General features: G+C 37.4%; 1 protein-coding gene across 10 annotated transcripts in view; it reads left to right on the plus strand.

The window, feature by feature from the left end:
• SPAG9 (sperm associated antigen 9) overlaps positions 1 to 14,288 on the plus strand; it is a 152,026-nt gene extending 137,738 nt beyond the window's left edge. For 5 of the 10 annotated variants that reach the window (XM_005220611.5, XM_024980368.2, XM_024980369.2 and 2 more), the window contains 5 exons: positions 1,920 to 2,033; positions 3,885 to 3,923; positions 4,817 to 4,993; positions 7,842 to 7,991; positions 10,690 to 14,288. In XM_005220611.5, the coding sequence (XP_005220668.1) occupies positions 1,920 to 2,033; positions 3,885 to 3,923; positions 4,817 to 4,993; positions 7,842 to 7,991; positions 10,690 to 10,805 (596 nt within the window). In that variant the 3' untranslated portion in view covers positions 10,806 to 14,288. 10 annotated transcript variants of the gene reach the window in all.
• Positions 14,289 to 14,361: the final 73 nt, after the last annotated feature.

Consider the following 14,361-nt stretch of genomic DNA (forward strand, 5'->3'; position numbering starts at 1 on the left):
ATCTTTGTCAATCAAAGAAAATGGTTTATTTTTAAATGATTTCAAATGCTAAGTAGAACCAATGAGTAAGTTGCCTCAGGAATAGTGATCTCTTATCACTGAAACTGTTGGCAAATGATCCATCTACTCTATGATTCTTGACAAAAACTTAAGATCATTTTTGACTCTTTCTCTGTTGTTCCCCACATCTAATCCATCAGCAGGAACTGTCGAGTCTTCCCCCCAGAATATCTTAAACCAGTAATGCCTTTTTTTGGCTACACCACAAGACTTTTGGGATCTTAGTTCCCCAGCCTGGGATTGAACCCATGGCCCACAGTGAAATTGCCAAGGCCTAACCACTGAACCACTAGGAAATTCCTTAAATGAGTTACATCTTTATCTCTACCACTATTCCCATAGGCCAGGTCACCATCCTTTCCTCCTCAGATGACTAACAACCTCTATCTTTCTGTCTCTACTCCAGTCAGTTTCTACATAGTAACCAGTGTGCAAACAATCACCATGCCATACCTCCATTTATGTAATGCCAGCCATGCAGAATATTCTTGTCTTTAGGTGAGATTTTTTTGTGAGATTATTAGAAGAACTTAAATGGTATGGACAGCTCTCCTTGCTCACTCTGGTCTGTCCACACTGACCTAAAGTCAACAGGTTCCTTCCCATATCAAGGCCTTCACATAGTGCTATATCTTCTGTCTGAGAAGTTTTTCTTAGTCCCTTTGTACTTGGCTTTCAGGTCATGTCTTATATGTCACATCCATAAAAGACCTTTCCTCATCTTTATTTCCAGCTTTGTTTAGGCCTTCTTATACTTTTTCTTCATGGACTTATCATTACTATGATTGTACCAGTATCATACTGTCTCTCCCCCTGCAGAACTAAAGCCCCATGAAAAGGGGGCTTTAGACTAAGCTTTAGACTATCTCTGCTTAATCCAGTGCTGTTAGGAACATCATAGGTGATTTCTTTATGAAGAAAGGTTGAACTACATCAGTGGTTTTTAACTTTTTTTGGAATCGTTGCCCTCAGAAAACCTGATGATTGCTGTGTGCCCTCTTCCTAGACTCACACATATATAAACATAGATACAAACCAATTTCAGGAATATATTTTGACCATAGGTTAAAGATCTCTAGCTTAGACTAAGATTCCTTCAAACACTGCGATTCTATGGTCGTACTCTGATTTCTAGTAAGTAGAACTTATGACTAAATGTTATCTGTCTTAAATGTATTAATATTACCTGTTTAATAATTTTGCTTCTCAAATCCCCTGAAAATAGGATCAGTTTAAAATTTCCTTGAAATTAAAAAGTGCATTAATTCTCCCTAAATTGTATGCATATGGTACCCTAAAATTTCTAAGTTACTTTAGACCCAAATATATAAAAAGGAAAGTGTATAGGTTTTGTTAGCAAAGATCATTTCTTAACCTATGCAAAGAAATTTAAGGCAAGCAAGAACTCTCTAAGCTTATAAAACGGAAGAACATTTAATTTCCCCAATCTAGTAAACTGTTTTTGTTGAGCTTTTTTTTTGGTTCTGTTTTGTGTTTTGGTTTATTTGGCTTGGTTTTGCAGGTCCTTAAGTAAATTCTGCATCATATTTCCTAATCCACATCATCTTCCTTCTGAGTGATGATATAATGCTAGCCACTTTCAGAGTTTTCTTTTTCTATTAGCCATGAATTGTCAGATGATATTGATTGATAGATGATAGCCATGAATTGTCAGATGAATTGATAGATAATAAAGTCAAATGAGAGTTGATCTTGATTGATGTGACTTCTGGAAATATCCAACCAGCTCTGTTCACAATCCTCTCTATTACATTAGTCCAGCTGCTCTGAGGGACTTGGAACCTAAAACATCATCTGCTCTGTCTTTTCAATAAAGTGTTTTCCCTCCTTCCATACAGGTACTGGAAAACTGGGCTTCTCTTTTGTGAGGATCACAGCGCTTATGGTGTCTTGTAACCGTTTGTGGGTGGGAACAGGAAATGGTGTCATTATCTCCATCCCATTGACAGAAAGTAAGTACTTTTTAGGTAACTGTCACAGAAGAGTTGTGGGGAATAGCCTTGTCTGAAATCCAAGTGGAAGGAATTGAGCTAAATAATAGAACTAAATTGGCAAACCTGTGGTAATTCAGAAAGTCAAACTGATGGCAAAGATCTAACTATTGTTCCTTCACTTTTTCTGTGAAACTTACAAACTCGAGCAAATGTATCAGGACTAACATTTACAGTTAAAAGTTTTTCATTTTGAAAAACTGTTTTTCTCATTTTGCGAATCACTGTATTATCTATTTCCTTAAATAATGGTCATAGTCCGTTTTTCTTTCAACCTTATTATACTAGTATCCAGAAACATTTCTACCTAATATCCTAGTTTTTTCATACCTCTGTGGCAATTAGTTTAGAATATCCCATGTAGCTTATGAGTTGTGGGAGACATTTCTTACTTAGGACGTCATCAAACACTGACTTTAAGAGATAAGCTATCTTGTATTTGAAAAGAATGTGAACAAAATGTACTTCGTATGTTTTTCATACTGTGTTCCATTACATTGATCACTCATTATATAAGTGATTTTGTGTTGCAGAATTCATGGGCAGGATTTGAGAAAATTGCCATAAAGTAATTTAATAAACACATCAGAATTTAAAACGATTTGAAAACACTACCATAAAATAACGTAATAAACACACCAGAATTTTTAGGAGAAAGGAGGAAGACTGGATGGTGTTACATTTTGAGCCTTTAAAGAACCTAAACTTTTTTTTTTCCTCCCTGACACTGCATGGCTTGCAGGATCTTAGTTCCCCAGCTGGGGATAGAACCTAGGTCCCCAGCAGTGGAAGCATGGAATCCTAACCATTGGACTGCCAGGGAATTCCCTAAAGAATGTAAATTCTTAATCCCAGCTGTATTTTCTTTAAAATTTTTAAATTTAATTAATTTATATATTTTGGGGGCCTCCGCTGGGTCTTCATTGCAGCGTGTGGGCTTTTTGAGTTGTGACAAACTCCTCTCTAGCTGCAGTGCTCCAGCTTCTCACGGCAGTGACTTCTTTTGTTGCAGAGCACAGGCTTTAGAGTATCCGGGCTTCAGCAGTTCCAGGAATGGGCTCAGTGGTTGTGGCACGGGCTTAATTGCCCCATGGCATGTGGAATCTTCTCAACTTGGAATCAAACCCATGTTCCCTGCGTTGGCAGACATATTCTTAACCAGTGGACCACCAGGGGAGTCCTTCCCCGCCCCCCCCCCCCCCCCCGCTTTTTTTTTTATTTAAAAAATTTTTTTTTGGCTGTGCGAGGTCTTCATTGCAGCATGCAGGCTTCTTCAGTTGCCCCACAGAATGTGGGATCTTAGTTCACTGACCAAAGATTGAACCTGTGTCCCCTGCATTGAAAGGCAGATTCTTAACCACTGGACAGCTATTTATAAATCTATGTGTTTAGACCACTTCTTAGATCTTAAGAGATTCCAGGATCCCCAGAGTTCATTTCAGTTCTTTATAGATGAGAGTTCCATTTTGGCATAGTCATTTGCACAGGATTTCTTCAAGAAAAGGGGGGAATATTTGCAATTAGGAAATGCACCCCAGTAAGTTCTTATTCATTAAAATTGCTTTATAATTAAGAAAAGCAAAATCACAGTAAACAAAATTGTCCTTTCTGAGCAGCGATGTTCTTCAGAGGCTTTGGTAAGAACTTTGTATGTTTCTTGGTATTATACCAAGTTGGATTTTGTTTATTTAATTAGGAGCTTTGAGCTCCTGAGTTGCCAGATAGAATATGCGAAGAGTGGCAGCTCATAGTAATCCTTCTCCTCCCTGTCATGCACCTCTCCATGTCCCCTTTCCTCCTTTCTCACTTTAGCCGTAATCCTCCACCAGGGACGTTTACTGGGGCTGAGGGGTAAGTTCAGATCCTGAACCACACTCTTCTTCCTGGCTTCTCATGGCCACCGTGAGGCCATTCTCACGTCTCTAGATACCCTCTTGAATGTTCCTAAATGTCATCCACTTGCAGTCACTGCATTGCAGCAGGTGTTCTTTTGTTTTTTAATATTTGTTACATGGCCACCAAACTACTGCTCAGCAGCTTAGTCTATTTATCATCTTTTGTTGCAGCTGAAATTTCTGTCAGACTTTGTTTTCCCTCCAATAAAAACACGAAACCTCTCTGAAAACTGTCATTAATCCACATTGTTTACTCTTGTTACCAATCATGTTTCTTTCATTCACTTACTGGCACATGGAATGGGGTGTTTTGTGAGTCTGGTCATTCTAAAATAATTTAACCAACCATCAGTCTGGTGTAAATAAAAACTATTGTATTGTACTGGATGGATCCTTTCAAGCTCAGCTTTTTACTATCACACAAGGGAAGTATACTTAGCACAGGGGAAAAAATGAAAAGATAAAGTATAAAAGTTCTGCTTAAAAATATACCTGTTTACTTTAAGCTATATAACTGGTTAGTTGTCTAAAATGAGGATTAAAAAACAAAGTGGATATACCTGAGAAAGCTGTTTTAACTAAAATGATTTTTTAATTAATAGATGTGTTTAGAAAGTAAACTTAGTGCTAGACTGGCAAAATCCCCTACTCCATTTACTAAGATACTTAAAAATAACTAGCATGCTATATATCTCTTTTTTTTCCAGCTTTGTCTTGAATTGGTATTGCTGCTCTTGTTTTATCTCAACTGGCTGTAGCTTTTAGATAATATAAGGATTAACCAGTAACCTCTTGCATCATTACTATTTTCTAGGGGAAAATATTTGGTGTTTGGTTTTTCTGTTGCAGCGAATAAAACATCAGGAGCATCGGGAAATCGTCCTGGAAGTGTCATTCGAGTATATGGTGATGAAAACAGTGATAAAGTGACACCAGGGACATTTATACCCTATTGTTCAATGGCACATGCACAGCTTTGCTTCCATGGGCACAGGGATGCTGTGAAATTTTTTGTGGCTGTCCCAGGTGAGTTAGAGTACTCTGTTGAGAAACTGCATGTCCAGTTGACTGTTGAACAATGTGCATTTGAACTGCATGGGTTTATTTATACAGATTATTTTCAGTGGTAAACACCACAGTACTGCATCATTCCATGGCTGGTTGAATCTTTGGATACAGATTGTGGTCATGTAAGAACCGTGACTATGGAAAGCTGACTATTAATTTTACTCAGATTTTTGACTACACAGAGAGTCAGTGCCCCAACTCCTGCATGGTTCAAGGACCAACTATAATTGTCTGTCCCTCTATCCAGTCTAATACTAAGTACTGGAATTACAGATAATTCCAGCATAATCCTTGAAATGGTCTATAATGGAAATATGAATAACGTGCTATAGAGATACTTGATAGAAGCTATTTTAGAATCTCTCTTCCACCCCAAAAACAAACTTGATTTTATTTAAGAGACTTTTCATTTTGAAAAGCAGTAGTATTGTTTTGTCACTGCAGAATACCAAGAGTAGTTTTGACCTCATAAAGGAGATTTCTAAGAAGCCCTGTCATCAAGGCTCTGTTTCGTAGGAGATGGAAAATGTGCTCTAATACCTTTATCAGTGTTGTGGCAAAACACTGATAGTTCTTTGGAGATAGTCTGGGGTCTGGGCCTTTGCCACTTGGTTGGTGTGTCAAGCAAGTCGCTTAACCTCTGATACTCATTTCTTTATTTCCTAAGTGGGTGTGATTAATAGCTGTTAACCAACCTTATTTGTTGTAAAGATTAATGAAAGGGCTCTGGGAACTATAAAGCACCATCCAGATGAAAAGTGGCAGTTATGATGTCCAATGGAAAATGTCCCTTGAGAATAGTAAATGATGTTACCGATCATCTGTAAGCAGGACCTGTGTTTTGGATTTTTTTTCTCCCCTGTAAGACGCAAGTTTAGGAGTTAGACAAAGTTTAAATCTGGCTTTGCCACAGCAACTATGTGATGTTGGACATGGCGTTATCTCAGTGTATTAGTCAGGGTTCTGCAGAGGAACAGAACCCAAAGGGTGTGGAGTAGGGAGGGAAAGAGGAAGAAAAAGAAAGAGGCTGTGGGGAGAGAGATTGATTTAATTTAAGGAGTTGGTTCATGTAATTATGGGGGCTGGTAAGACTGAAATCTACAGGGCAGGCTGAAGACCTAGGAAAGAGTTAAGTGTTTGCAGTTTAAGTCTAAAGGAGGCAGAATTCCCTTCTCCTTGGGAGACATATCTTTTTCTCTTAAGGCCTTCAAATGATTGACCCACCCGCATCTGGTAATTGATCTACTCTACTCAAAAGTCCACTGATTTAAATGTTCATTATATCTAAAAAATACCTTCACAGTAGTATCCACACTGGAGTTTGACCAAAATGTATGGAGCCTAGCCAAGTAGACACGTAAGATTAGCCACCACACTTTTTCCTGAGGATGTTCCAAAGGTTAAATGATTAAGTGTACCTAGCTGGCACATGGTACCCTAACCAGTTATTCAGTATTCCTAACAACATGGTAATGAGCTTCCTGAAGTGTATGTGTAATATCTTTGTATAGTTATTTCCTCAAAATAAACTTGTAGAAGTGGTATTGCTGGTTACAGGCTTACAGGTTTTTCTTGCTTTAAAAAAAAAAAATGCCATAGAGACTCATTTGAGGCTCCTTTATATTCTTCTAATCTTACTCCCTTCCCTCTTTTCTGTTCATCTATAACCACTATCCTAAAGTTGACATGTATCCTTCTGCCCATGTTTTTGTATTTTTACCACATTGGGACATATCTATAAATAATATAGTATTTTTTATATTTTTGAACTTAAGTCTTATGTTGCACATATATTATTCTGCAACTTGCTTCTCATTTTTGAGATTTGTTAATATTTATACATAAAAATCTAGTTCATTAAAACTATCCTGTCCATGTCCAACATAAAGTAATTTTTTATAAAGTGTATCACATCGTGGGACTATGTCCTGGTAGCACCTCGAGGGATGGTCTGTGTAGTTTGACCAAAAGATAGCAGATCTGTCAAGAAATCACTCCACGCTCATAGAGATTATAGTGTGAATAATATTTCAAAATTTCTGTCATTTCATACTTAAAGATTCTATCTTAAAACGTAAATATTAGAATTATATATTAACCAGTCATTTTATTTGCGTCATCTAAATTTAAAATAATGTGCACTATTTTTAAGTATGAGAAAACCTTTGGATTTGAGTTTTCACATGGTGGCTCAGATGATAAAGCATCTCCCTGCAATGCAGGAGACATGAGTTCAATCCCTGGGTCAGGAAGATCCCCTGGAGGAGGGAATGGCTAACCACTCCAGTATTCCTGCCTGGAGAATCCCATGGACAGAGGAGCCTGGCAGGCTACAGTCCATGGGGTTGCAAAGAGTCAGACACGACTGAGCAGCTAATAACTTATGGATTTGAAATTAATTCAGTTATTAATTATGAATATCCACATTCATAAGGCTTAAGTTGAAGACTTTTCTCAGTCTCTTACATAAACGCATATGTACCCTGCCAGAGGAGAGAGCTTTTCACTACCCCTCAGATAAAATGATGTAGGTTATAATAGTCTGAAGCAGACAGCTAAGACCAGCTGAGCAATATACAGTTCTCATATTGGATTCTGGACGTCTTTGTGCTTTGGGACAAAATAGCTTTACTTTGATTTCAGATTGGGCTTTCATGGCCTTATAGATGTTTTCTCATCGTGCAGAGGCTTTTATTAGAATGTACTTATTATGTTGTTCAGTTTTCTGAAAATACTCAGGAGATAATGAGTCTCTCCCACTCTAATCCTTGATAAATAATATTTGCTTGCATTCCTATATAAACAGGTCAAGTCATCAGCCCACAAAGTGGCAGCAGTGGTACAGATCTGACAGTTGACAAAGCAGGGCCATCTGCACAGGAGCCTGGCATCCAGACACCCTTGAAGTCTGTGCTTGTCATTAGTGGAGGAGAGGGCTACATTGACTTCCGAATGGGTAGGTCATTGGTTCTGTGGGCTCCATTTCTACCATTTTGTGATGTGGATTTTCACTCACGTAAACAAGAAACTCAGATACGTGATTTCTAAGGTTTTCTTTGGACCCTTTACTTGGATTTTATTTATTTATTTATTTTTGCTACTTTCATAATTTTTTTTCTTTTTATACCAAGATGTGTGTGTTTGAAGGAGCATTAGAAAATAGCAGGGTTTGGTCATATATTGAGGTGTATGTGAAGAGCTTATGGAATCAGAAGGCCTTAGGGAAATCATTCAATCTCCCAGAACCTCAGTTTCCTCACCTGCAAAGTGGAGAAATAACAGTATCTCATAAAGGGTTGTTTATAACCAAATTCATTTCATTTGTTCATTCTCTCATCTTATAAACATTATCTGCTGTATGCATGAGATACAAAAACAAAGTCTCCCTCCAGTAAATTATAGAACATGTCAATAAATTACAGTGTTACAGATGCTCTGATAGAGAGTAGTCAGTTCTTCCTAGGAGTAGGGGAAGAGGGAAATCAAGAAATGATGCTTGAGATGACTCAGCACTGAAGGGCATGAGTCTGAAGAATTGGGTTGGGGATGATAGGGGGAAGGCTGGGGAGACTGGCATTTCAAGGTAAGAGATAGCTTGAAATGTGAAACTGCCTTAATTAAAGAAAAATTGTTTTAAAATGACTAGAGCATGGAGTAGAAGCAAATATAAATCTGACCACCAATCAATCCAGAAAGGGAAGGGAGGGTCTGGATTATGAAAGGCCTTTATATACCTAATTAAGGAGTTTATACTTTAAAGCAAAGGAAAATTATTGGAGAACTTTAGAGGAGCAATATGATTATATTTGGGTGTAAATGGATTGGAGATACAAGACTAGAGGTAGGAAAATGGATTAGGAAAAAATAAGTGAAGAAGGTAGTACCAGTAGGAATAGACCAGTGATGGGGAATTGGTAACTAACTAATTGGTGTGGAGAAAGAGGAAGTGATCTATTTACTTAGCAGTAAGGACTCTCAGAACAAAAGCAGCAGATCTGGTGGAGGGAGAGGAATGAGGACAGGTGTTGGACATGTTGACCTTGGAGCACATGGAAGCTGGGAGTTGCCTAGGTGGAAGAAGTCCATGGGGGCTTTTAGGTATAAGAGTTTTATATCTCAGGAGGGAGGAATATGGGGACTCTTGGCATACAGTGGTGCTAAAAATCGCAGGGGTTGATTAGTTCATCCAGGAATGTGTAGGGGCCAGAAGAAAAGATTCTAAGATAGAACCCTGTTTTAATACTCCACTTAAAGAATCATTAGAGTTTATGAAGGGATCTAAGAAGAAATGGCCAGAGAAGTTTACAAGAAAATACAGAGAATTGATGGTTATGAAAGTGTTGTGCTTTGTAAACTATAAAGCACTGATATATATTTATTTGCTATAAATAAAGAAACCCTTTGGACTGGCCTAAAATCACAGTGATTGAAAAAGTTTCTAAACATAAGGTTTTAGGGAATATAATGTTGTAGAGTGGTGACAAATACTTCAGTTATAAATTCTGTTAAAAAAAAAGGTATATAAAATTTAAGGTCACGTTAGGACTTCCCTCCTGTTCCAGTGGCTAAGAATCCACCTTGCCGTGCAGGGGATGCGGGTTCAGTCCCTGGTGGGGGAGCTAAGATCCCACATGCTAAGGGGCAGCTTCCGAGCCCGCAAGCCATAGCTGGAGAGTTGATGTAAAAGGCTTATTGACACATTTTAAAGGCAGGATTTTTAATGTTTAGCAACAGTGATGTCAGTAAGAATGGAGAATACCTTTATAGAGATGGGCTTCATTTGGCTGGGTGATTTTTGGACCTTTTTCTTCCGTTGCAACATGGTGGTTGGAGTGTAAAAATTGCTTTACGATGTATGTCAATATCTCTAGGCAGTCCAGCCTGAAAAGCAGAATTTGTTTTAAAGCATGTGAAGTGTGCGTGTGTATCTGATTCTTTGTGACGCTATAGGCTGTAACCTGCCAGACTTCTCTGTCCCTGGGATTCTCCAGGCAAGAATACTGGAGTGAGTTGCCACTGCCTCCTCCAGGGGATCTTCCCCACCCAGGGATTGAACCCACGACTTCTGCATTGGCAAGCGGATTCCTTACCACTGAGCCACCTGGGAAGCCTATCTTAAAGCATAGGTCAATTTTAATAGTAAATATGCTTTTTAAAGGGTTTCCCAGGTGGTGCTAGTGGTAAAGGACCAGATGCCAATGCAGGAGACATAAGAACTGTGGGTTTGATCCCTGGGTTGGGAAGATCCCCTGGAGGAGGGCCTGGCAACCCACTCCAGTATTCTTGTCTGGAGAATCCCATGGACAGAGGAACCTGACAGGCTACAGTCCATGGGGTCACAAAGTTTTCGGATATGATTGAAGCAACTTAGCACATGCACGCAACATGCTTTTTTAAAATTGAATTTGATATTTTTTATTCCATTTCTTTTTTCATATCCTGTAATATTTTAACAATGAGAAATTAATCTCAGTAGTCCTCTGCAGAAGTTAGACAGTGAAGATTCTGACTCATGGCATTTCTTTTACTGTGTTCTCTGAAACGGGCAGCAGGCAAGTTTTATGTGTGCTGCAAATGTGCTCACCATGAGTCTATGTGCATCAGCCTACACCTTCGATCTTGTCCTTAATCTGGGTCTCCTTATCATCCACCAGGTGATGAAGGTGGAGAATCAGAGCTTCTTGGAGAGGATCTTCCACTTGAACCTTCTGTCGCCAAAGCAGAAAGGAGTCACTTGATAGTGTGGCAAGTGATGTATGGTAGTGAGTGAACCCATAGGACACAGATGGCAACAGGGAAGCCATCTCTTCTGCATGGTTTATTTTCCCTTTATTTAATGGTCTCTTTGTGAAATAAGTTTCACCACATAATGTGTGAGCATTTTTTTCTGTTAACTTTATACTATAAAATCTGTCCTGCTGTAACAATACAGGAGCTAGCTGTTTTACTGCACCAGTGTTATAGGCAATTTCAGTATATTATGATCAAATCAAAGAATGTTTACTTTCTGCAAACTGGCAAATTTTAGAAAGCAATCCAGATGTGGTTTACTCTTGCACAGTTAATGTCACTTACTTCATTTGATGGGGTCACTTTTTAGCTGTCACTAATAATGGAATTAATGGAAATACTTGATATATGAAACTGTACCATTAAGTACAATAGTAAAGTTTCTCCCAATGTATTATAAAATTGACACAAACTAATGTTAGGTGGATTATCAGGATTTATCTAAATGTCCCTAGAGGGCTAAAAGCTAACTGTAAATTACTCTAACTTTCATTTTCAAATCTGACAAATCTTGTTTATATGGTATATAAAACTTTGTTTTCATCAGATTTTGTGGGGGGTGGGGTTTTATATTAAAGAAATTAAGACTACACTATTTAAATAAAAATTTCTTGTTTCTGACTTATTAGAGCTCTAAAGTTTATGGGGCCTGCTTTTCTGAATATTCTACTTGATTTTTTGTTTTTGAGACTGGTGTCACTCATTTTCATACTGACATATTTGAAAGGTTTATTATTTAAAAGGCTTAGAAGATGCACTTCAGCAATGGAGGATTTTTTTTTTTAAGGAAATTGTGGTTTGGATGTCTTACACGTTGGTGTAAGATGGTGGTGGTTGGATGAGTTTTTTTCCATGTAAAAATTTCACTTGGTTACCAGTTGTTCTTTGACTGCTCTTACCAGTTAATAAGAGTAAAGCCTTAGTGGTGATGGAGTATGGCCTAATGAACTGAATGAGTGATTTGCTTAGCAGTGGTATTTTCTGTTCTGTATAAAACTATATAACTGCCCATACTTGATAATCTGTACATAAATGACATTTAAGCTTTTATGCCCTTTTGAGATTAAAATGCCATTTTCAAAGAAAACTTGAAAGAGAAGCCAAAATAGCATAAAGTAAAAGTTGACATTACATCTTTTCACTCACAATAGAGTGAAAAATAAGAGTCTGGGTTTAACTGACTTTCTTGTTTAATAAGTTTTAAAAACCATTAAGCTATAGTTTTTCTTCCCCTCTCAGACTTCTTGAAAATGTATGATTTACCATTCTTAATCCATCAGTTTAAGCAAAACTAAGTTTAAGTACTAATTTAAAATATAAACTTATAGGACAAAAGGGCCGCCCCCGCCCTGCCCCACCCCAAGTCCGAAGGACTGCTTCAGGAAAAGGAAGCAGCAAAGGTCTCAGATTGTCTCAGCATCCTAAAGGACCAAGTACTTTACTTCTGAACTGTAGTGGAAAGATATTTGTAAAAAGTACCACCAGTATGTTTTAAACATATAGATGATTAGCCTAGATTATAAAGTACATAGGATTTAATACATCAGAGGGGGCCTTTGGATACATTTGGTCACGTGTCTAGAAGCACATTTTATACACAGTACAATTTTCCCACTTTAGATGCCTAGGAGGAAAAAAATTCTTGGTAAAAGCTTTAGGAAAAGGATAATTTTTTAACTTGAACTACTTAGTCACTTTTTTCAAGCCACCAAAACTTAGGTCACTTTTCCATAGCTTATAAGTTATGTTTTTACTGATACTTTATTTTAAATCTGAGCCATTGCTGGCAGTACCTTAAAATAAAAAATCACATCATTAAATGTTTTGGGAGAATGTTGTATAAAATTCACAAAAAAAGAGACAGCCAAATGTTTGAGAATTTTAATCCCAAGAAGTAAACATCCTAGAGTCAGACCCCACATGCTGTTCAGTCTTTTACATGTTTCTATGACTGAATGTAATTTAGGAAATCAGGAGTTAAAAATGAAAAATGCAAACATGTTACAGTGGTTGTTTATTATTGCTCTTTATAAACTTATTGGCTTTAACTTAAGGAATATAGGTGTGTAGTTATTTTATCTAAAGCTGTCAGATGTCTGTGGCCCTGTTAAACTTCAGGGACTAGAGAGAGTACAAAAATGCCTATACAATTTGTTTTAAGAGCTTGTCTTTATATTTGTAATTTCAGTTCTATATTTTCTACAGATTGCTTGACTTCCACCTTTTCTCCAACAATAGGTTTATATTCTTGTAGTGTTCACTTTGGTCAAGGTGGTAACCTTTGGTAGAAAATGCCCAAGTCTGAGTTTCTGCCAGCAGCGAGCAGTTGGTTTAAACTGCTGATAGCTACTCCATCAACGGTAGAGAAGAGGCTTGAGTACCTTGGGTTGGTCTCTCCATGTAAGAAGAAATTACCCCCGTTGGAAGAAATAAGGAATACTGAGGATTTTCTCATTTTGTCACATTTGGCTTACGTATGTCATTGAACCATGTAAAATTGCCGATATTCAACCATTGCCGATCTACAAAAATGACAGTATCATATGCATCAACCTAACACTCACTGCTCGATGCAGGTTAAAATCCCTGTGAGGCAAGGGGAGAAGATTCTTTAGGAACTCAGTTTTGAATGTTTTTCTCTTAACTCATGTGGATCTAAAATTTAAAAATAGGAATGAATGTCTTAATAACTACAGCTTGTTGAGAGTGTGAAACATTTTGAGCACAAAATATGCAGCACATAACTTTTCACATGAAGTGTGTTGCATAGAAAAGGTTAAAATACATTCTCTGAGTTGCTGTGGTGTTCATTTCTTGTAAAGGTCTTCCTTCATTTGAGATTAGAACCTTTAAATGGCTGCCTTAGTGACAAAACAAAGCAAAACACTTGTCTCATAATCAGTAACTGTCCTAAAGAACGTGTGTCTTGCAAATGCTGTAGAACTGAATATTTATTTCCTTGTGAGTATTATGACCATTACCAAAGGATTCAGTCAGATTTAGGGCTCTTCTTAATGGATCATGTTGAGAAAGGGACTCATTTTGGTCCCAGTTTGTAAAGGGAAGAGAAGAGAGAATTAAATGTGGAAATCATAAGTGCTTTTCTAACAGGGTTATGCTATTTTGTAACACTAAATGTCTTTTCCTTTTTTAAAAAAAAAAATAAGTTTTTATTATTAATTTTGTCATATATTTCTCAACATTATTTTAACTGTTTTATGGTCTGAATTTGTCTTTTGTCCTAGACATCTTATTTGGAATTTTATTTGCCTCTATAATCTTAAAAATGGGTTCTAGAGTATCCCACTTGCTATTTCTTTAGAGGCTGATGCTTCATTTCTATGAGCAAAAAGCTCATTTGGCAATGTAGTTATTTCAATATTTATTTCTATTATGGAATCCCTGGGGTTCGGAATGTAACTTTGTATATGAAATATATATATAAATATGTATATGAAACATGTATGAGGAGTGTGTTTTGTTTTGTTTTTGCTTTTCCCAGGGGTCTGACCTTGATTTATATTTGAAATGCCCAA

The sequence above is a fragment of the Bos taurus genome, chromosome 19 (genome assembly GCF_002263795.3).
Source record: "Bos taurus isolate L1 Dominette 01449 registration number 42190680 breed Hereford chromosome 19, ARS-UCD2.0, whole genome shotgun sequence".
NCBI classification, from domain to species: domain Eukaryota; kingdom Metazoa; phylum Chordata; class Mammalia; order Artiodactyla; family Bovidae; genus Bos; species Bos taurus.